The sequence below is a fragment of the Stegostoma tigrinum genome, chromosome 29 (assembly GCF_030684315.1).
Source record: "Stegostoma tigrinum isolate sSteTig4 chromosome 29, sSteTig4.hap1, whole genome shotgun sequence".
Classification (NCBI taxonomy): domain Eukaryota; kingdom Metazoa; phylum Chordata; class Chondrichthyes; order Orectolobiformes; family Stegostomatidae; genus Stegostoma; species Stegostoma tigrinum.
Window position 1 is genome coordinate 22,980,979 of NC_081382.1, and position 25,072 is coordinate 23,006,050.

Below are 25,072 nucleotides of genomic sequence, written 5' to 3' on the forward strand. Positions count from 1 at the left end.
CAGTCAGTTTATGTCTCACAGTAAACAATATTGACTTCTTGATACTTAAATAAAAACGAGCTCTACTATTCAGTGTGATCATGGCTGATCATCCAGTGGTTGATCTAAAACGTGAAATGTTTTAGAGAAGGACATAGATATAGTTCTTGAGCTGAAGGGATTTCAGGGTTGAAAACAGAGTAGTGAGCCCAATGATCGGCCATAATCACATTGAATGGTGGAGCAGGCTTGAAGGGCTAGCTGTGGATTGTTTATATTCACCTGAGAGAGCAGACGTACGCATTGCTTAAATATCTCATTTGAAAGATTTTAGCAAAGATTTGTAGCTCGTATTGTGGGTGAGGTCATTGACTTGCTCAGCGAGCTGGCTTGCTCTCGTTCAGACATTTCATCACAATGCTAGGTAACATCATCAATGTGGCTTCTGATGAAGTGATGCTGTTCTACCTGGAATTTATACTGCCCAGCCCATTATGGTGAGTAGTGTCATTTCTGGTCTAGTTCTATATGGGAGTTTGTATGTGGGGTCCAATTTTATATGTATGTTGATTACATTATGGGTTGAGAACCATGCCTGTAGGAATTCCTATGCATGTCTGTTTGACTTGGGCTACTATGGTTACGTTATGTTGTCCCAGTTAAACTATTTAACTGTTAACCGAGTTTTAACTGGGACAACATAATTATAGTACCCCAAGGCAAACACAGACACGCACAGGAATTCTTAAAGTCATGGTTCTGAAGCCATAATGCAGTCAAGAAACATATAGATTTGGACTCCATATACACTACTATACGCTACTCACCGTAGCAGCCCAAACAGTATAAATTCCAAGCGGAGTAGAACAACCTCGCTTCATTGGAGGCCTCACTGATGATGTTACCTAGCATGGTGATTAAACATCTGAACGAGAAACAAGCCAGCTCATCGTGCAAGTCGACAACCTCACCAGTCTCATTTGAAAGATAGCACCAACCTACATTGTACAGCTTTCTCAGTACTGGACTGGAATGTCAGTCAAGATTCGTTTGCTCAAGTCTCTGGACTGAGACTTTAACTTACACCTGCTGACTAAGGCGACAGTGTGCTACCCACCCACTGTCACAGTTGACATTCATATAGATATATTGCTTTCTAATTCTTTGTATCTTGAACTTAAGCTGAGAGGATGGGAAGCTAAATAAACCAGGTGTTCAGTCAAAGTGCCAATAATTTATAGCATTTAATTACCTACATGGGAATCTTTGAAGTAATAATGGTGAAGAAGTAAAATAGGAATCAAGATCCCTCATCCCCTAGCACTGAAATTTTATCAACAATGTAATAATTTAAAGTAATGACTGTACATCTGATGTCAAAGTTTTTGAATAATATCTTTTTGAAAACCTATGGGTTGGCTGTTTCAGATGTTTAACTTTTCCCAACATTCTTTATCTTTTCAGGACCTTAATGTGAAACGCCGGCTAAATCTGTTTGATTCTCAGAGAAGGGCAAAGGATGAAGATCCCATAATTCCATTTGGTGACGGACCAATCATCTCTAAGTGGGGTGCAATTTCCAGGTCTGCCCGTACAGGTTATCATAATACTGACCCAGTCCAGGCTACAGCTTCCCAAGGAAGTGCTACAAAGCCAATTAGTATAACAGGTTTGTCCAATCTCTCTGTTCCCTAATAATAGGGATATCATGTTTTCATACAATTAAGTTTGTTTATAAGATTTTAAAGTGTAAAGATAATTTAAAAACTCCTTCAACTTGGGTGTTCTTTTATTCTTTCAAAAAATGTGGGTGTCACTGGCAAGGCCAGCGTTTCTTATGCAGCTCTAATTGCTGTTGAATAGAATGGATTGTTTCGCCATGACAGAAGCTTGTTAGAACGCAACTACATTGCTGAAATCTGGAGTCACCAACAGGCAAAACCAGATAAGGATGCCTGATCCCTTCCTCTTAAAGAACACTAGTGAACCAGATATGCTTTCACAACAATTGATTTAGTAATAGACATCGTCACCATTATTGAGCCTAGCTTTATTAATTAAATTTAAATTCCACCAGCTGTTTTGTCCCAAGTCCCTTTCCCTTGTCCCGTGTCCAGCCCCTTGGGAAATGGTGGCATAATGGTAAAGGAAAATGAACTGTGACATCTAAAGTGAAAATGGCAACTTTCCTTGTATCACTCATTAATGTCTGTAAGTGATTGTGCAAATCTCTACATTTTTATAGCATAACTTGAATTTAGACTTCAGATGGATCCAGGGATTCCTGTTGTTCTGGATTGGCTGATTTCTTAAATGTTTAAAAAATATGCTGAATTAAAGGAATAATACTGTGTCTATATGCTTGATTGTAGAATATTAACCTCATACAACACACATAATTACTAAAAGTTTTAATTTATCAAGTTTTGAGAAGATTTGTAGCTCAGGTTGAGGTTCTGGATGTGAGTTTGCTCGCTGAGCTGGAAGGTTAGTTTTCAGACGCTTCGTCACCATTCTAGGTAACATCATCAGTGAGCCTCCGATGAAGTGCTGGTGTTATGTCTCACTTTCTATTATCTGGTTAGGTTTCCTTGGGTTGGTGATGTCATTTCCTGTGTTGGTGATGTCATCTCCTGCTCTTTTTCACAGGGGATGGTAGATTGATTTGGAGCCAATGTGTTTGTTGATGGAGTTCCGGTTGGAATGCCATGCTTCTAGGAATTCTCGTGCGTGTCTCTGTTTGGCTTGTCCTAGGATGGATGTGTTGTCCCAATCAAAGTGGTGTCCTTCCTCATCTGTATGTAAGGATACAAGTGATAGTGGGTCGTGTCGTTTTGTGGCTAGTTGATGTTCATGTATCCTGGTGGCTAGCTTTCGGCCGGATACATAAACATCAACTAGCCACAAAATGACATGACCCACTATCACTCGTATCCTTACATACAGATGAGGAAGGACACCACTTTGATTGGGACAACACATCCATCCTAGGACAAGCCAAACAGAGACACGCACGAGAATTCTTAGAAGCATGACATTCCAACCGGAACTCCATCAACAAACACATTGATTTGGAGCCAATCTATCATCCCCTGAGAAAAAGAACAGGAAATGACATCACCAACGCAGGAAATGACATCACCAACCCAAGGAAACCTAACCAGATAAATAGAAAGTGGGACATAACACCAGCGCTTCGTTGGAGGCTCACTGATGATGTTACATAGAATGGTGACGAAACGTCTGAAAACTAACCTTCCAGCTCAGCGAGCAAACTCACATCCAGTTTTAATTTATATTTTCCGGTGAACGCTTCTGAGTTTTATTCAACTTTTAAAAAATGTTTTTTAAAGCTCTTGTTTTGAAGGCCATAGTCATTGGAATTTTAAAAAATCAATTTAACTGATCAGCTACTCAGTCTATCTCTCATGATTGTGGTGTTCTTGGATGCTGAACCATGTAATGTAATATTTAAATGCAAAGTACTTGTGTATTCATATATCATATTATATCTTTTCTGAAAAATTCTTTTCAAGATGAGGAAGGATACAAGAGAAGAGCGCAATTTTGGAAATTAGGCATTTGAAATGAATGCATGGAACTTTGTGACAATATACTACTATACTCTTCAATTTCTTTCTCTTGAGCTTTGTTTCTGAAGTAACGTGTAACAGATGAAGTATAAATTTCTAATCATGACTTTTTAAATCCAAGCTCAAATTAGTGAAATTTAAAACGTCTTCCACAGACTATAGTCCACATGTCAGCCATGCAGATTCTAGTAATTGGAATTCCCACGTCCTTTCCTATGGATCGAATTCTACTACTGGCCAATACTTAAACAGGTAATGATAAAGTACTATTGGTAGTAAAAGTGTCTAGTAATTTTGTGCATTTTCTTGTACAATATCTTAATCTCTGTCTTTATTAAACCCATCAGTTAATTGAAGTAATTATATCTAAAATATTTCTGTGGAAGAAAATATTGAGGTGGAATCATTTTTGTAAGCCTTTCTGTAGAACTGAACAAAATATTCAGTGTTTATTTATTTTAAACTTGGATTTTCTTTCTTTTAAAAAGATGCGATGAGAGCTTTATGAGCTCAGTGTCTCGTTTCAAAACTGTTGTACTGTACAAAACGTTGACTTCAGAGTAAGTCACAAATTCCTATTTGTTCCATAATTGATACTCCCTCCCTCCACACCCCACCGTAACACGCTGTAGGTTGTTTTGTTTTTACTCCCACTTTGGATCTATAATGGACAACTATTAGCATTATCAGTTTTTTATCTGAATGTATGAATAAATAATGGTGAGCAGGTTTGTTTAGAAACACTGAAATAGTGATTTCAGAGTGGAAAGCTGATATCAGATTTTGTTTTCTTTTCTCTTCTCTGCCACATAAATTTAAATGACTTTTACAATTATGAGGAATGCACTAAAATGGAAACTTGTATAAAATTTTGCCGTAGTTTCTCACCAACGTAGTGGTTCCTATCCTTTTGCATTAGGATGTAACAGCAATTCAGGTTTCCTTCTTTACTTTTAACCTCACGCACAGGATTTCCTTATGTGGACAAAAAACTTTCGTCTGAGCTTAATCACACTATATTATTTTTGAAAGAACTAAAGTTAATTAAGCATGTTGATCCTTCTGCGATGTTGTTTTCTTTCGAAATGGGCATGCTGAGTAATGGATAAATGTGTATATAATATGTGGGTGTACTCATCGCAATACTGTACCACTATGAAAAAAAAAGTTGAAGAATGATGAGACTTTTTCTAGGTATGTAACATTCTTAAGGTTGTGAAGCACACATTCTACACAATTTATTTGGAAAAGTTCATTTGACATGCTGTGTTGCAACTATTCAAGTCAAAACTGAAGGATTATATTCAAAACGCCAAGGATGTATCTTAAAGATTTTTTGAAGTTTATGGTTTTTCACAGTTTCTCTGGAGCTGTCTAATCTTACCGTGAAGCTGCGCAAGATACCCACTGCCGGATCTCTACTACACTTCACTTAGCAAGAGTTGCAAGAGCTCTGCTGTGATTCCCTACGTGGAAAATCACTTTGTTTTTATTCATTTTCCCCAGAATGTTGTGCTTGATGTATTATGCTCATGAGCCCATTATGTCCCACTCTATGGAACATTAAGCAGCCATCTAGTGTTATCAGTTATTCTAATTATCAATTGTTAATTTATTCTTGCAGGGACAGATTGCGAATAATTGACCTGCCTGGTCACAGGAAACTTTCTAATGGTGGAGATCAGTTGAATGTTGAAATGCAACAGGTGAGGACGTGGTGATTGAAATCTTGAAATGCACATCATTTTATTACGACTTGAATAAAATCATTTCCAAAGGTGTACCTCAGTATCTCCCAACTGCTTATGTGATTGCGTGCAAATGAGAGAGAATTTCTTTGAGTATATTGTCACCATTGATTAGGGATTGGTCATTATATCCAGCACTCTGGTAATTGCATATGAAACAATACATTTCTGCATCCCTATCGTTGTAGTTTGTTTAGTTTTTCTATTCTTTCATTTTAATGGCTGCAAACAATTCAATCTCTTTCACAGTTCATGCTCAACAGCATCCAACCTTGCAGGTTCAGAAATTAGTGTCCAACATAACTGTCTCTTCCAGGTACAGAGATTATTTGTTTGTTTTTGCAGCGAACTCTTATCATATGTTTCCTATGCTAGAGCATAATGTTGGGTCAGAATTTGATGAATAAATCATGATTTTGAATGATGCACATCTTCATGAATGTGTAAGTCAGACAGCAACTGTGGCCTGAAGTAGAAACCAAGAACTGAAAATTATCAAAGGTTTCTGGTTAGTGTGCTTCTCTGCTGTTAGCTTCAGGATAATGGGATTTTGCGCTTATTTTCCCTATTTGATTTTTAAGCTATTGTTGTACTTTTACGTAAAATACCTTTTTTAAACTCACCACAAATCAAGTCACATTGTTAAAAATGTACTAGTATCGTTCATTAGAATTGGATATCATTAATGATTACCCAGACTTCTGGATTATTACTGAAAAAAGACATGTTTTGGTGAAGCGTTTTGGTGAAGCATTTTGTCTCCCATGAATCAGCATTATTCATGAGAATGCATGAGTTAATTGTGACTGACATTTAACTGCCAAGCTTTGTTTAAATTTTAAACCAGGCAAGTGGCCTGTGGTCAAGGTATGGCATTAAAAATAAACCAGAAAATGGCTGTCCTTATTTTATTGCACATGTTTCAACTCCTGTTTCTGACTGCAAAGTACAGGGACCTGTCTATTAATATATATAGTGCATACATACTTGTGTACACACAAGTGCGTTCAACTGCAAGCCTGACTGACAATCCTAAATTGGTTGTCAATGTAATGTTTCTCACACTTGTGGATTATTTAGTAAAAGTAGTTGAAGCGCAGAATCGTGTCCAATATTGGGCACACTATTTGGTTTTAGAGGCAATGGCTGGATGGATGTGGTCAGTATGTGCCAGATAGAGCCTTGCTTGTTGCAAGCAGCCAAAGGGGTATGCGGTTTGATACTATTCACCAGCCTTTGGGACAAATGCTACGTACCTAGCATTGCACTGGTACTGAAATTCAAACATTGTTACTCGTTTGTATGCTAGGCAAAATGTATTTTTAACCTAATCAGCATCCTGTTAATAGCAAGCACCAGTCATGTTGCTGTATGTAGTAGCAGTGTGCAACAGCTAGCTTCACCTTTAGATCAAACTTTTTTGATTCCTTGTCCTTCCAGTGTATTTCTGTGATAGACTGGACACTTTCTATACCAAAAGTGATAGATTTGGGTCCATTTATGAGTTTGCACAATATATCACAAGAAATGATCTGTTTGGAGCATCCATAGGATGGCTTTGATGTGCCATGTTGTAGCATCAAGATTGCACAGTGAGAAAATAGCTTGAGCTCTACTTGGGGTTGCCTATGCTGACAATGGTATAGTGCATGAAATTGTAGGAATCAGAGCATGTAAATTGACTAGTGAAGATAAATTTGCAGTAGACGATAGTGAATCCCTTAACTGGCTGTCCAGCTATGGCATCGAGGAAAGTGAGTTCATTTGACAGTTCTGTTTGAAAGGTAATTTCAGCTCAAGGTGGAGCCCATTCAGAAATATAAGGAAATTCTTTCTTACAGCTGCTTTGGGATTCCTAACTAATCAAGCACACAGTGAGATGCCTCCAGCTTTGAAAATTCTAGACTAATCATCTATAACAAAACTCAATCTCAGAGTTTGACCAAGACCACAAAATATTAGACGCATTTGTTTTCAGCATTTACTCCTCCAGACGAATCACTTCTGTCTCATCTATTGCCCAAAACACAGGGAACAAACAGCAAGTGTAATTTGCATTGACAGCAAATAGAAGGAGTATGCTGAAACAATATCAGAGATAATGGGAACCGCAGATGCTGGAGAATTCCTCTGATGAAGGGTCTAGGCCCGAAACGTCAGCTTTTGTGCTCCTGAGATGCTGCTTGGCCTGCTGTGTTCATCCAGCCTCACATTTTATTATGCTGAAACAATATGTTTATTTTAAAGGGGTAAACATTGCATTAGCTTTGAAAGAACCAGCTTGTAATACTGGAAATATCTTTGACCTGTGCAGCTGAACAGAAGTTTTGGTGATCATTTGGTTTCTACAGAGATTGTCATTGGTTCAGCATATGATCTGCCAGTCTTGCTGCTGTCTGTTCAGAGTAGAATTAATTGTTGCTTGCCCACTGCTTTTAGTGGTGCTTATTATTGGTTACACTCACTTTCTGCCACTGGTGTGCAGGAATTTCATGATTGGTAGGTTTCTCCATTTAAAAACATGGGAACAGAAAAATCTTACTTAACTCCTTGAGCCTATTACAATATTTGCCTCATATCCCTTGATAACATACTTAAAAATCTATTAGTGCTCATCTTGGACTTCATAAAATCATAGAATTTCAACAGCGCAGAGAGGCCTTTCAGCCCATTGAGTCTGCACTGACAGTCCGAAGACTGACCCACCCAAACCCTGTAACCCTGCATTTACCATGGAAGGTCCACCTAACCTGCTCATCTTTGGATTGTGGGGGGGAACTAAAGCAGCTGGTTGTTTGCACGTACAGTAATCTGAGGTTAAATCAATCCAGGTCCCTGGCACTGTGAGACAGCAGTACTAATCACTGCTACTGTGCTGCTTCAGTTTGATCAATTTCTGTAGTAATTTGGGAAATGGAGTTCAGCATTTTTATTCAACCTTGTGTTACAAAGGGCTTCCAGATTTTCTTCTTGGTTTGACCTGAATAGATTAGGTAATCTGTTTCTGAATTTCTCACACTTGATGGAATAGAATATCTATACCCAATTCATTTATCATTTTAAGCGATTCATTTGGTTCAATCCTCATTCTTCTATAATTTAGGGAATGCAGACCATGCTCATCAACATTCTCATAATTTCACCCATTGGATCCAATATCATGCTGTTGAGTCTGTACTGTACCCCTTTCCAAGGCTGGCATATTCTTCCAAAATGTACCCAACACTGCATCTCTGATGGAATCTGATCACTGTTCTGTACAACTAGACATTAACTTCCTCTCCTTCCAAGCACACTTGGAATAAAGGTGAAATTCCAATAGCCTTTTTAATTGACTTGTTGTCGTGCATGTTCATTACCTTCTGGTAGTTTTTGTACATAAACGTACAGTTTCTGTTTTCTCACCATTAATAACCTGGCAATTCCTGGAAGTGGTAATGTGCAATGTGACAGGGCTAATTGATAACCTCTGCGGTGAGGGAGTGCCTCTAGATGACCGTGATCATGGCATGGTAGAATTTCATTTTCACTTTGAGAGGGAGAAGACAATTGGGTCCAAGACAATTGTTTAAACCAAATAAAGGTTAGCCATGAAGTTGTTAAGGCAGAGCAGGCTAAGCTAGCTTAAAAGGTAGGATAGTGAAGTTGCAGAAACAGACCTCAAAGGAAGTATTTAATAATAACTCTCAGATTTTATCCCATTGTAAATAAAGATTATTTGAGAATGATTCATAGCTAAATAGATTAAGGATGATGTTAAATTGAAAAAGATCACTAATCTACAAAGATTAATGATGGGTAAATGTATTGGACAGGTTGCAAACCATTTGGGGGGGAAAAAAGGCTGAAATATGATAAAGCCAGAAAGTAAAATGAGTAAAAACTAACCAGTAATATTAAAAGCATATGGTAAGAGTTCTACATCTATTTGAACAGGTAAAAAGTAACTAAACCTAGTGTGAGTTTTCTAGAGCGCAAATCTAAGGAATTGATATTTGGGAAAACAAAGAAACAACAGATACGTTGTATTTTACATCTGTCTTCATGGTAGAAGTCTTGGAACAGTCCCCAAAGATAATTAAAAGATAATTAAAGATAATTAAAAATTAAAAATCGAGTTGGTAGGGAGCAATGAACTTTAAACAGTCACCATCATTAGACAAAAGAAAAACTATTGGCTAACTCTGCAGGACCAGGTGGCCTGCACTGTCAGGTCTTTAGAAGAAGCGGTAGCTTGGGTAATCTTCCAAAAATTATTTTAGATTCTGAAATGGTCCTTGTGGAATGTAAAATGATAAATGTTAATGCTATGACTCAAGAAAGCTGAAAACTACAGGCCAGTTAGCATAATAGTTGTCATAGGAAAGATACTTAAATCAGGCAGAGCCAAACATAGCTTTGTGAGAGCAAAATCATTTTTAACTGATCTTGAAGTGTCATCCATATCTATGGTGTTTAGTGGGCAAATGGTAGATACGTACCACTTGGATTTGCAAAAGGCATTTGAAAGGTCACTGAACAAGGTAAGAGCTCCTCGAGGGGGGGTCTAACCCATTAGTGTAGATAAAGGATGGGCTAGCTAACAGCAAGCAAAGTTGGTATAAATGGGTCTGTCTTGTGTTGGCAAGCTAGTCAGTAGTGGAGTGCCGCAGGACTTAGTGCTCGGTCCTCAACAGTTTGTTACAATGATTATTATGAGGGGGAAAATGTGTTATCCAAATTTGCTAATCACACCAAGTTAGGTCGGAAAGTAAAAAAGAAGAGGTAGAGAGTCTGCAAAGGGTTAAGTGAGGATGGAAAGATTGACCGAATGTAACATGGTTATTTGTGAAACTGTCAAGGTTGACAGGGAAAGTGGAACAACAGTGGTATGAAGGGATCAGGTTGTCCTGATACATGAATCCCATAAAGTTAATACACTGGTATTAAAGTGATTTGGAATGTGAATAGTGTTGTTTATTGCAAAGTGAGTGGAGTATAAAAATAGGGATGTTTTACAGCTGCGTAGTGCAGCAGTAAACCATAGCTGGAGTGCGAAGTAATGTTTTTATTTCTTTATTTGAAAAAACGTAATTACTTTAGGAGTTCAGAAAAGGATCACTCAACAAATTCATTCCTGAGATGAATTTGTTGCTTTTATGAGAAAAAAAATTGAACAGGTTATTTCAGCATCCATGGAAGCTTAGAATTAGTAGTGATCTTATTAAAAGATCTTCGAGTTACTGAATGGAGTGAATATCTGTAGAATGTTCCTTCCTGCGAGGACTTTAAAACTAAAGAACGCAATTTAAGAATACGAGGTCACCTTCTTAAGAAAATGAGTTGAGGGCTGGTGCAGTTGGAAAGTGGAGATGAGACCATAACCAGATCAAATAGGATCTTTATTGAATGGTGAAGCAAGCTTAAAGAGCTAAATTACCACCATCTGCTTCTAACTTCTATGTTTCAGTCTGCTAAAATATGCTTCACTCTTCTTTCTTAGATCCAAAATGGATGACCTCCTACTTCCCTGCATTTAACTCCTCTTGTTTGAACTTTTGAATCCCCAAATTTCGTCTTTCTTGCATGCTTGAATGTAAAAATATTCCTTGTTCTAACTAACTTACAGGAACTGTGAAAAGCTTAGGCTCCATATAGCTGCTCATTTTTCTCAAATATATTTATACTTTTGCTGATATCCTTATTCCTTTAACAGACCTTCTTATATTTGCTGTGTAATCTGTTGCTTTTAGAGCTGTCTCAGTCCACTGGATTTCAATATTCCTTTGCATTTTTAGAATTTGCTTCTTCCATTTTGTAGTAAACCCCATAATAACTCTCATTGAGTGACACTATTATACATGATAGAGGTTGAGAAGGAGACTCCTTTGTGGTAACTTCAGCTGGTGTGGGAATTCCTAACCTGACTTCTCTGCCTCTATATGTAGGCATAGCTTATCAGTAAAGAGTGGTGAGCCATTCCCATGGTGTGGGAATTGAACCACGTTAGCATCAGTTTGCATCACAAGCCAGCTGTCTAGCCAACTGAGCTAACCACCAGTCACACTCTTTTATCGCTGGAAATGCAGTGAAGTCAAGGTAGGAACGGAAGAGTCAGACATTGTATGTAAACAAGAGAAGTACTGAAAATTGGAGACAAAGTCATTGACAAGAGCTGGCATTAGTTTAGTTTGGGATTCTGTTTGGCATGGACTGGTTAGACTGAAAAGTCTGTTTCTGTTCTGTATGACTCTGTGATGCCTTAGAAATTGGCAATATAATGGCGATCTTTTATTTGTGCTTGATTGTTTGACTGCATGTCAGTGAGTAAGAATAATTTCTTTTTAAGCACATAGTTTGTTTTACAGATTGGTACCTTCTAACACCTTGTTCTTAGCTATCCTGTTTTTTTCAGTAAAGGATTTTAATTTGTTCACAATCATAAATTTGACCATTTGTTCACCAATAGAGGGAATTTTCAGAAGTTTCTGCAGATGCAAGACCTGATCGAGATATAGAACTGGAGCTTTCTGCTTTAGATACTGATGCCGATCAAGATGAGGGTTTAGAGGTATGGATATGTACTGTGTCAATATTTTAAAATGGGATCACCTGTGCAAATTTTTGATTGGAACATTTTAACTTCACAGTTGGCAGGTGGAAAGCATGTACTGTAATTTAAAGCAAACTGTAAGTCCTTCCAAAGATGAGCAACTCTAACAGGCAACTTCAGAAAAAACACAATTGGCATTCAGAAGAAGTCAAGCTGAAGAGCAGGGCAGATCTGGAGTTTTCCCTGTGCAAGTCAACATTTATTCAGTATTGCTCGTAATTTCCAGTTTTTCGTGTAGAAGCTACACGCAATGATGCCAAAAGGAGAAGGTTACAAATCCCAGCTGATGTTACTGCTGGATATGTCAGATCCCAGAATGAAATCGAGCCAGATAGACAGATAATCTGTTTGTTTATTTAACATGGTATTCATTCACTGAAATACAAGCTTTCCTTTAACAATAATACAGATGTTTATTACACAAAAAGAAATAAAACAAGCTAATATTTGTAAAGAGACAACAAGGTGTAGAACTGAATAAACACAGCAGGCCAAGTAGCACCAGAGGAACAGGAAGGCCTATGTTTCGGGCCTTCCCGCTCCTCTGGCGCTGCATGGCCTGCTATGTTAATCTAGCTCAACGCCTTGTTGTCTCAGATTCTCCAGCATCTGCAGTTCCTACTATCACTATTATTTATAAGATACAGTTTGAAGGATCTTAAAACATGCACAAAGCAAAGTCTGATTTATTCCCTATCATCACTTTACAGCATTTCAAGTCCAGAAAGATCACCCTTCTATGTTAAATGTTTAAATTTGACTTAACTGCACCTCCCAGTTCTGTCATGTGAACTATGAAGTCTTCCTGCATAAATACTCTTAAAACTGCAAAGTTATACTTTCTCAGTCTTTTAATAATCTTCTGATTTCTAACTAACTGCTTCTGATCGGAAAGTTTCACAAACTAAACTTTTACATCAGATTAACTCTTTGATATTGCTTTCTAGAGAGAAACTATATTTGTTTCTGACCCCAGTCTGGTCTCCTCCAAAACTGACCTAAAACTATTCAGTCCCTGGGATTTTTCTAAACTAAAATCAATTCTTGACTACCCTAAATCAAAAGCAACCTCAAGCTTTCAATTTCTACCACTTTTTGTAAATACCATAGTATAAACAAACAATCTTCCATTAACACTGCAGGAAGCTTTCAGTCACTTGCACTGTGACATTCAGTGTAGGTCACAGACCCAGAAGAACACTTTCAAACCTTTTTTAAAACCACTTCACAAAAGTAGCCAGCACCGTTACGCCACAGATTTGAAACCTAAATTGTAATGACCTTTGACACTTTTTATCATGCAAAGCTTTGGGTTGTATGCTGTTGGATATTTGGCAGTAAACATGATGTATGTTTGATGAGTTTCTGACTAAAATATGCCTTGATGAACTGCTATGGTATGCTGAACACTGACATAAATTAAACAATGACACATGCTGTCTTAATTATAGAATCAATTTCTTGCACTGGAATATTGGCATGAGACTTAATCAGTGTCAATGTCCTATCTGTTAAATCATTATAAATTAATTACTTTAAACCTGGAAACCCAATACTGTATATACATGTAAAAGTTCCCGTTATGTGCAATATTCAACTCTATGCAAGCTAAATGGTATTGTGATACAGTGTAGTGTATAGCCTTAATTTAAAGGAGACCATACCTGTAAAGAAAGATCTTAATTCTCTATCTGCGTATATTTTCCATGTGTTAAATTTAATGGAATGTAATACTTTAAACAGGGTCATTCATATTCCTGATATTTCAAATTCTGTTTGTATCAATTTAACCAATTCTTTTTGAGGGAACTCTTATGATGTGGCCTTGAACCTTGCACATGCTTTGGCAGTGACTTTAATTTATAGTTATAGTACTTGATCTACTTAACCCTCCTTTTGGCTTATCACGGATGCTAAAACAGCTGTACTGGCAATCTTCCAGCAATCAACTTGTGTGCCATAAGAGTGTAACAGATCGAATGATGGAGAATGAGTAAGAATGTAACTAGGGGTATAGAAATAAATAGTGATCTGATATCCGGTAGTGTCTGATGCATCAAACCTTTTAAGGAGTCAGCTTGGTCACCTTGGGTCATATGTGACCATTGGAAGTTGCTTGGAACTTTTATTTATCTTATTCCTGGCCATGTTATTGTCAGGAAAGAGAGATTAGCTTGAAAGCAGTTGTCTGTGAAAACTTAGGAGACCTAACTGGTAGAAGCTATCAACAGCTCAATTTTTCAGTTTGCAGGAAGTGCTACAACATGTTCTGAAAGTTTGCAAGGCTAAGGAGTTGGGAGCAATTTTTTTTTGTTTGCACAACAAATTGAGATACTGAATGTACATGTTTTACAACATACTATGATATTATTTATGCAACATATTAAAGGCAATTTTGCTTTTGTTCATACAGGATGTCCTGGATTTGGGTATTGGCTCCCAGAGTGATCGGACCAATGATATAATGTCTGAAAATGGTCACCACCATAAACACCAGGGTCAAGAGCAGGAGGAGCAGGGCCGGAGAATAGCAGAGCAAATTGCTATCACGTAAGGATCAATGTTGGATGGTTAAAAAATGTTATGGTTTTGATTTTATTTAAACGTACTTTGAATCTTAGGTTTGTGAATCTTGCTGTTAGGATGAAATTAAAGGAAAAATTTGCAGACAGTTTAAAAAGTGCAAGAATACCAAAGTTTTATATAATTAGGTTTATTTAAGATGTTCTAAAATAAAGCAAATTCATGTATTTTATCATATAATGCATTTTTTGCGAAGTATTCAGAGCTTTTCAGGGTATTACGTAATTAGATTGAAAGGAAAAAGGCATTTGCTTGACTTTAGTTCTGTTAAATCCAATTGAATTAAAAGAATAAAATAAATAACTAAGCAGGAAACAACTGTGAAATAGTGACCCACTGCATAAGTACTTTAAATATCAAAATAAAGAGGAAAATAAATGGTTAAAGCTAAAGATGGTGGTAGGAAAAGGACAAAATTCAGTCAGATCAGAAGAGATGTAGCCTAAGCTACCTGGGTGGAAAGGTTAGGAAACCAGTGAACAGAACAGCAGTGTGAAATCTTCGTAAGTATTTATTTACATTCTATTTTACTCCTGATCACCTTTATGTCAGGAAAGAGTGGTTAGCTTGAAAGCAGTTGCTCACGAAAACTCTGGAGAGCTAACTGGTAGAAGCTATCAACAGCTCAGTTTTTCAGAGTTTGCAGGAAGTGCTGCAACATGTTTTGAAAGTTTACAAGCTTGGAATGAAAGAGAGGCATATCGGTCCCATGGTTAAATGGATTTGAATTGAAACAAGGTTAAAAGGAACATATAGATAAATTGAGGCTAACTATACTCATGAAAATCATGAATAGGAAATTATGGTGTCAACTTCATAAAAGAAAATTAAAGAAACTAAAAAGCATTAACGAAAAAGTTTAGTAGCTATCATGAAGAGGAAAAAGCAATGTTGTTTAAGCATATTAAATGTAAAAATAATTAACAAGCACAGAATTGTTTAGGGATGAGAAAAGTCTAAATTGAATAATTAATTGTCATAATATTATTTTATTTTCTCAAGATTTGCAAATGACGCTAATGTAAATGTTGATGAACAGTTGCTCATACAGCACAGAAAAAGACCCTTCCATCTAACCAGTCAGTCCATGACGACCAAGTTGCCCAAACTAAACTAGTTCCACTTGCCAGCAATTAGCCTATATCCTTACAAGCATTTCCTATTTGTGTACTTATGTAAATGTCTTTTAAACATTGTAACTGTAGCCCCATCCACCACTTCCTCTGGAAGTTCATTCCACACGTTAACCACACTCTATGTAGAAAAGAAAAACTGCTTCTGATTTTTCAAAATCTTCCTCCTCTCACTGTAAAAATATGTCCCTTAGTCTTGAAATCCCCACCTGCTATTCAACTTACCCTTCATTATTTTAAAAACCTCTAAGATCACCTTTCAACCTCCTATACTCCAGTAAAAAAATGCCCCAGCTTATCCCGCCCCTCCTTATAAATCAAATCCTCTATTCCCAGCAGTATTTTGGAATATCTTTTCTGAACCCTCTCCAGCTTAATAATATCCTTCCTGTGACAGGATGACCAAAACTGAACACAGTACTCCAGAAGAGGCATCACAAACGTCCTATATAACCTCAAAATAACATCCCAACTCCTGTATTTAACGGTCTGAGCAATGAAGGCCAGCGTGCTGAATGACTGCTTAACCGTCTTATCTAAATGTGATGCAAACTTCAAAGAATTATCATCCTAAACCCCTAGCTCTTTCTGTTCTACAACACTGTCCAAGGCCCTACTTTTAATTATATAAGTCTTGTCTTTGTTTCACCAAAATGTAATATCTCGCATTTATCCAAATTAAGCTTCATTTGTCCATTGACCCAACTGATCAAAATGTCTTTGCAATCATAGATAGCCACTTTCACTTCCGCTATGCTACCAATCTTGGTGTCCTCTGCAAAATAATAACTATGTTTACTTTTACATTCTCATCTAAATCATTTATATAAATGACAAACAAAAGTGGACCTAGCTTCGATCCCTGGGGAACACCACTTGTCACAGGTCTCCAGTCCAAAAACAATCCTCTACCGTCACACTCCATCTCCAATCATTAAGCCAACTTTGTATCAAGTTGTAAAGCTCACCCTGAGTTCAGCACTTAATATTTTACCTTTTAATTTAAACTGACATTTATTTGTACTGCTCAGATGTTTAAAAGCTGCTCAGTACCTTTCAGCCCTAACTGCAAACATCTATTTACTCCTATTTTAGGGATTCACTACTTATAGGAGTTTGTTTATCAAAAAATGGTTTACAGTAATGTGCCAATAAATGGCTGGCACTGGCCAGCAATGTTGATATGAAATGAGACCTGTACAGCAACTGCCCCTTACTGAAAAAGTTTCAGCGGAATCAATGCATGACTTGGAGTGTGCATATTCACTTTAGCGTAGCTGTGTCCTGGGAGAGAAAGTCTGATGTCCACGAAAGCTGCATTCCTGATTCTTAAATTGAAAAATGCTTGTGATTCTGCTGATAACAGTTTAATTATGTTAGGATAGCTGATTTTAATACAAGATTCCTGGAAAACAGTTTGGGCAGTATATTTCATGCAGTGTTAATTAAATATCATGTTGGCTGCTGAACACAGGAATTATGTACGATGCCATTTAAAAGAGATTTGTTGGGCACAGCATTTCAGCCACTGCTCCGACACTGGTTTACACTTGTGACCTTCCATGAGTGTACTCTTTGTATTGTTTAGGGAATTTGTGGAACGGAATGTAATGTTTAGCATCTACAAAGGAAGCTGAAATGTGCAGGTTTAACAGCTTGAAACAACTTCCTCGTATTTAGTTTACAGACAGGATACAACAGATCTTCTCTTAATCCAACCCATTTTGCCTCACCTATCTGATCCAGTCTGCAGCACCTGAGTGAAGCCAACCACAGGAAGACCTCACTAGCTCCCAACCCCATAAAACCTCAACTGGTTTACCCACAAGAACCAACCTAATGATCCCCACAAATCAAACTGATTTGTCTAGTCCTCGATCCTACGAAATCTCTCAACCTGACCAGCCCCCAGCCTGACCTGACATGCTACAAGAGATAACAAGGAGTAGAGCTGGATGAACACAGCAAGCCAAGCAGCATTAGAGGAGCAGGAAAGGTGACGTTTTGAGCCTAGACCCTTCATTAGAAATGACATGCTTCTGATATGCTACAATCCAGTTACATCACACTCATCCCCAACCTGACCCAAGATGCTACAATCTGACTAGCCCCCAACCCAATAAAATCTTACAACCCAACAGGACTGGGATTGATTACCTTGGAAGACAGGAGATTGAGATGTATTAAGGGGTGTAATGTTCCTCAAGTCTGCACTGCTATTCAATGAGATCATGGCTGATCTGTTCACCTTCAACTCTGCAAAGACCCAGTTTTAGGTCATTTCTCTGTCAGGTGTTGAATGGGGGCAAAGTATAGAGGGACATGAAATCAATTAATTAAAGAGATATAGCATAACTTAATGAAAACATTGTTGAAACTAATTTGAAAATGTTAACACTTTTCCTGTTTTTCCCTTTCTACCAAGGGAGGAACAGAAGATGATACCAATAACCTCTGGCTTTAACCAGCCCACTACAGCTTCTGTTGGCTACGTCACCTCCCCGCCTATGACTGCTTCCTTCAGCATTAGTAATTTAGTACTGAAAACATCTGCAGTAAAGTTATCAGAAGATAATGACGTGAAACCTGCAACTAATGGCGAGACTCTAGTCAATGGAAGCTGAAATGTTTTGTGCTTGCACCAACATTCAAAAGCAATTAATTTTGCTTTCTTTATTATATAATATAATATAATATAATATATAACACATGAATTTGTATATATGTGTGTATGTTATATTATGTACTTTTTTAAAAGAACAGTATGGGGGCACCAGATTCCTGTGGACATTTTTGATACTTCAAAAGCCCTCCTGAATTAACCATTTTGACAAAATTTAACTTTAGCCAGATAGATAATTCAAATTCCCAGTGAATCTTGGAATTTGGACATCATTCTACTAAAGCATTCTACTAAATGCTTTAAAGCAGTCTTTTATGAGTCTGTTGTGAGCCAGTGCAGTAACTTAGTCATTCTTATTCACAATGGCTAATGTGGAACGTAAACAACTCAGTTGTTAACCAGCAGAGCCTTGCAGTCACACATCTGGTGGAAGCTAACTATGACTTTACCTCCTCTTCTATTTCTTTTATATGTTTTTTGCGTACAATTCACAAATTGTAAGAAGATAATGGCTTGGAAAACTGTATTTTTGAGCTGTTATGGTAAGATTTAGTTTCACGGCATTGTTGCACTTTTTATAGGAAACTTGTTTTGTTAACTGGTGGAAGGAGTGTACTTTTCACTTTTTAAAAAAAAATGCATAATTAGAGTTTCAAAATACAGTTTGCCAACAGATTCCATAGCAAATAAGTTAAAATAAGATGGTAAAATTGAAAAATACCTTTTGCTATCTGTTTAAACAAATATATAGGGCAAACATTAAGTGGGGTGGAATCACTAAAACATTGTGCCATTACCACTTATTATCTAATAAGGTGTGCCTCAAGAAAAAAAATGAAATTATCCTGTCAGATTGACCATTAGTTAAGATAGCGTATTAACAAAAAATATGGTGTTAATAACAAAATAAATAACAGAAAATTGGAAATACTTGGGTCAAGCAGCAACTGTGAGAGAGAAACATTCACTGATTTGAAATGTTATTTTCTATACGCAAATGCTTCTTGGTCTGATTTTAGTATTCCCAACATTTTCAATTTATAATTTGGATTTCCAGAATTCACATATTTCACCCCCCCCCCCTCCCAGGCTTGGTTTGCAACATGTTTTCACTTTCTTTGGTCCAATAATTTCAGGCTAAACAGCAATTTTTTGCAGAAAATCAATTCATATATCCCATGAAGAAGAATTTCTGTCAGTTTTGGTGTGCCTTTGATAGAAATTTAGCCTGTGGCATTCTATTATAGGTGGATTTGTAGCATCAAAGACCTGCTCCATTGCCTATTTTGTTGGGTGTAGTAATGAGCTTAAGGACCAGATAGAGAATATTTAAAAAGACTAACTGCCTTCTACCCTCCTAAAAACACCAAAGGCAAAAATTTCAAATAGCTCAAATTTGAACACTTGCTTCAAAAAATGCCTTGTCTCATCCTTGAATCTACCATTCATGGTAAAGACTTTAATTAGATTTTTTTATGTACCTACGATAGTGAAATGTCTTTTAATGGAAATAAACTTATTTGTCATCCTAAATTACATGAACGTGCAATGCTAATTGGTTTACATAAAATGCTGCTTTGATCATAGCTATGTTCAAAATATTTGGCTATTTTGAGGTTTCTTATTTTTATGAACCATTATATTTGTATATAAAGTACAGAATGAAAACTGTATTTTGGAACTCCTGCATTGTGTGGTGTTTGCACTGAATGATAAGCCAGTTTCTACTGGTCTTTTTTCTACCCTGTCTATTTTAAGAATTTCTGATGGTTTCTCTGTATTTACTGCAACATATAATGTTCATCCATTATGAAGCAAGGCCCCAAAAGTACTGTAATAAATTTGAACAGTCCAAAGTCGTATCTGACAGTCCAGTTTAAAACAGCCGTCTTCAATTTAATCAAACTCAAGGAAATGCCAAGAATCTCAGTAGTTTTATTTGATAAAAATAGTAATGGTCATAATCATGGTGACACTTTTTAGTTAATTCAAGGTACAATTTAAGTTTGCCATTGCACGCATGGTTAATGTACTCTAGGAGACTGGTAGATTTACTTATAATGTAGTTGGGCATTGAAAGTAAAAGTATTTAAAATTTGTTTACAAAACATCTATAATTGTGATATTTACAGATGTGTTTAGTTTAACTGTGTAACCTTTTCTCAGTTTTACGTAAAAGTAATTAGGGCTAAGCTTTCTGGCTCTTTATCATTTACAACTCGATCACTTCGGGAAGTTCTGAGTTAGCCCTTTTGAGAATTAAAGAAGTAGCTTTGTTTTCGTAGCTTAGAACAGCAGTTGGAGGAGCAATAACTGTATCCATTCATTAAAAAAATCAAAAATTTTAACTGTCTTAGTCTGTACTGTAACATTCTGTTGATCCCAAGTCTGTATTCAGCTTATTTTATAATGGGCAGTATTTTGGATCAAACAATACAAAGTAATAGAACTCTATCAATAATTCCCTTTTTTAAAGTAAGCGACTGTTGCATGCACGTAATTTCTGTTCTGTAGGTATGCCATTTGCCAATTATTCTAGATTTAACAGTACCTTCCAGTCTCTATCTCTATGGTCCTACTGTTTTAATTTTGCATTTTTTATGTTTTGATGACTTCTGTGAAGTTGATTGTTCTGAAAATCGTACTGGGATATTTTAAACCAAGCACGACTTTCACCAGGTGGCTGCAAAGGAGGTGTTCTGCTGGTAAACAACTTCTGCAAGATCATGTTATTGGTCGTCCGAGTTGTTAAACTGATACACAATACCACAACAAAGTGTCAGAATTTTTAAAACAGTTTTGTGCACTTCCCTGAGGGTTGAACTTTTTTTTTCCTGGAGGATATTTGCACAGAGTGATAAGGCAGTTTGCTGCTTGATGTTTATAATTGCATTAGGCAGTATCATGAAATCTCTTCCTATTTATAATAGGATTTATTTAGGTTTTTGTAATGAAGGAGTGATATTGTACATTTTAAATTTTTGTGGGCCTCCTACTCAGTATCATATACCGAAGCTTATAGTTACTGAGATCTATGCACCTATTGTAGTCTGAAGTTATCAGTCTTTGCGTGTTTACATGGTCTTTAGTCCATATCTCTGAACTTGTACACATGGAAATCTTTTTTAAAATCTGGATACTAGTATTGACAGCCACTAGTAAGCAACCTAAAGCTAAACTAACTGAAGACCATTTTACAAACTCTTCTTTTGCAGTAATTTAATTTTCAACCAAAGCTGCTCTTAACAATATAGATTTCAGAGTAAACCAAAACATGCACCAATGCTTTACGCACATGGTGTTAGACATTAAGATAAGTAGCATAGGAACAATATTTAATGTAAATTTTATGTAAAAGTACATAATGTTTTCAAGTGATGTGTACTGTAGGTTCTATCTAAAATTTCCAGTTTTATTTCAGCTTTCCAATTACATTATTAATAATCTGGAAGACTTTAAAGATCTCCATAATTCAAATATTCAATAATCACCAGAGTTGCACACAGTTCTGATTATTGCTTATGAATGTGTTAATTATAAATGGAATTTGCTGTATTGCTGTAACAAATGAATGCCTATTTGAGCATATCTATCTATTTTTCACAAATCATAACATTTATAAGTGTCCACTGCTTTCTTGTTGGCCATGCAACAAGCAAGCCGTAGGTATTGGGGAAGAAAAAGTCAAGCTCAAGTCCTTAACAGACTTTAAAGTAGGAACAGGGGTTGTTGAATTTTGTTTTCTTATCCTTGCATGAGTTATATTGATCCACACCCTGCAAGAATTACTAAGCTTTGGATCAAAACCGTCAGACTGGAATGTAGAATATTTCAGAAAAATTTGTACATTGGGTGCTGCTGCAGTACTTATTCCCTGCCACTGTGGGGTCTCAGTGAATTGTGTATAGTTGCTTTCTCCCTCTAGTGGTACAAAATAGACTCTGTGAATCAATTTTACAGAGACAACAACTAATTTTCAGAAGTAACCCACACTACCCTGTCCCCCAACAATGGAAAAAAAACCTTTTTAGAGATCTGTTTATTGATGCTTGAATTGAAGAAAGTAAATTATAACTAACTATCTTGAGGATGTTTTGTACTACTTGAACATGACCAACATATTTCAGGAGTCTAGGAGTATCAGAATAACCCTCCAAAAATAGATTGCAGCCCTCGGGGAAATGACTGCCCTCTGTGCTACAAAACTCCAAATAGCATCTTCAGTGCTTTCTGAGGGTGAATATTATATTACATAAATTAATCTTGTGTATGTACCTTTTTATTTTAAAATTGCATTCTTTAAAAAACTTGGTTGTGCTCTGCTGGAGGGGGATTGGGGAAACTGGTTGCTTTTTTACAACTGATGCACGTTAACAATGGTAACGTATCATCATTTTAAGAATCGGTCAACTTTTTTAAAAATTTAAACTTTTAAATGGAATCCATTCCTGTGCAGTTGTTGTGCTGCATGGACCCAAGATGCATTACATCAGAATTAGGTCACCTGCACATATCCCATAAACCCATCCAGTGAAGGCCTCAGTTAATCAAAGGCATGGAAATGCATGCAGTTCCTTAGCTGGGCAGGAGAAGTACATTATACTGTAGTTGTGATACAACACACATGGTTCTTATTTGTACTACACACGCCCACTGTACAGCCACTTGAAGCGTTGTGATTAGCTTGCAGCGTTTGCTGTCTGCATTTATGCCGTTTTGCATATTCTTTTCCCTGAAAGTTATGAAAAAATGTTTTGCTGCAAAAATAAAATCTTTAGAAAATTGCTTAGCTGGAAAAGTTGGGAAAAGAGGCCTGTTTTGTCAATTGTACAACAGATTGTGGAGCTCAAGTGTGAATATTTTACGTCTGTATTAGACATTTTCTTTGCAAATCTATTGTTCGATTGAAATGTAAATGAAATTAAAGATGGTACACATCCGTCATGTATAAAGGAGGCACCATCAATAAGATGGATTTAATGGTCATTTTTACTACACCTACTTGGCTTATATTTAAAATGTATAATTTTTTTTAAGTGCTTTGTTAATTAAATAGGGAATAAATTTTATTCCATTTGTTAATTTCAATTTGACTTCCAAATTGTTGGTAATCTGTTACCTTTTGTTTTAGGAGTAGAATGGAATATGAATGCTAGGCCATTTAGGTCTGTATTGATTAGTTTGTGATACTGAATAGCAAAGATTTAATTCTTTGTGTACAAAACCTTGTTTGCTGTAGCACTGAATTGAAGAGCTAATAGCTTGGGCTGTACACTAGAATAGAGTATCATGAATTTCGGTGTTTGAAAGATGATTGGGACAGTTTGCAGTACTTGAAATGTATTTGCATGCATAACAATAAAGTTATTGTCAATTAAAATCTTCCTTATTGCTAATCGTTCCTCTGGAAATGAGCATTTTATGAAATGGGCTTTAACCTGGTTGGGAGGTCGTATATGTGTAAATGTTTGGAATATATTGGAACAGTATTCAAGACATTAGGAAATGGTCAGTGCAACTGCAGTACTCCAATTCATTAAAGAAATTTTAAAAAAATACTTAGTTTTGTCATTTAAGTGTTGCATTTTAAGAATGAGCTATATTTGATATCCAGTAGCAACAACCATTTTTGGAGACCATCCAACAAATGATGACATGACATTCTCAATGTATTGATTCAATGGTTCAAGGAGCCATAAAGTTCAAGTTGTTTATATGTGTGATTTGAACTATGTTGCTATTTTTACTTCCAATTTGTTCCTTTTCATTTCTAAATGGTACTGCCAAAGCATCACGAATCCACATATGACTTTAGGGTTGTTATTCACTGAAGCCTGTAAATTATAGATACTTTGAAAATCAACAAACAGCTTTTTTTTTGGCCAGTGACCTTATTTTCAAAGTTTTCTTCCCATATAATTAATCTAATACAGAATTTTTCACTTGGCATTCATCACAGCAGAAAAAAAAATCCATGCCAGGCTTAGAACCATGTAAATAACGAATCCCAGAGAGGTTTTTTGACTACAAAGAGTGCTGGATAAAAAGTTCCCATTTTTCACAAAAGATGAGAATTTTTTTCCACAAGTCTGTTGATTCCTTTACGGTGATTACATGTTCACTATTTCAGTACAAAAGGATTTTTGTGCACTGAAGTTTTTTGACCATAATCGTAGTTTAAGCAGTTGGCATAAAAATTACTTAGATCTGAGTAAGTGTCTATTTGTACAGGTTGTAACGCACGTGAATATGTGGTTATGATTTAAGGGATTTTTTTTCATTTGCTCAAAAGGAAAAAATGCACACACTGCTCAAATTAGATGGATGTTCTAACATTACTGAAATATTACTAAATGTACATATAAAATTGGAATTGGACAATTTTCAATATGTACGTAAAACAAGTTCACACTGAGTCCAAATGATCAAAAATCAGCTACAGGACTAAAAATTAAGAGATTTTCATATTGCAGCAAGATGCAACAATTGGAGGGACAAGTTTTTGGGCAATATTTCTTGGTCTTGTCTAAAGTTTCTCAGTTATGACTTGAACATTTTTATTGTGGTGTATTGGACAAAGTGTGTCTGATTTGTCATTCACGTTTCGGACTAAAGAATCTGTAAGTCATACACTCTAAAGAAATCAATACCTCCTAGATTATCCTTTGTGAAACACTCTGAATCAATTTAGTTTAGTATCTTAGTTTTCCGTCATTCCTACATTACCAAACAGTTACAAAAATATTGGTCACATTAATCTAAAAGACCTTCAGTTGTTGCTTTTATATTTTGTTCAAACTGTTGAATAGACCTGTTTATAT

At 36.4% G+C, this 25,072-nt stretch overlaps 1 protein-coding gene across 10 annotated transcripts in view; it reads left to right on the plus strand.

Moving 5' to 3' along the window:
- The window catches only part of rc3h2 (ring finger and CCCH-type domains 2), a 113,869-nt gene extending 90,222 nt beyond the window's left edge, over positions 1–23,647 (plus strand). For 6 of the 10 annotated variants that reach the window (XM_048558504.2, XM_048558507.2, XM_048558508.2 and 3 more), the window contains 7 exons: positions 1,444–1,648; positions 3,728–3,824; positions 4,061–4,132; positions 5,197–5,278; positions 11,769–11,870; positions 14,326–14,462; positions 18,054–23,647. In XM_048558504.2, coding sequence (XP_048414461.1) covers positions 1,444–1,648; positions 3,728–3,824; positions 4,061–4,132; positions 5,197–5,278; positions 11,769–11,870; positions 14,326–14,462; positions 18,054–18,252 — 894 coding nt within the window. In that variant the 3' untranslated portion in view covers positions 18,253–23,647. The remainder of the gene's footprint in view (positions 1–1,443; positions 1,649–3,727; positions 3,825–4,060; positions 4,133–5,196; positions 5,279–11,768; positions 11,871–14,325; positions 14,463–18,053) is intronic. The other 4 variants (XM_048558511.2, XM_048558512.2, XM_059638338.1 and 1 more) reach the window with 1 other exon arrangement.
- Positions 23,648–25,072: the final 1,425 nt, after the last annotated feature.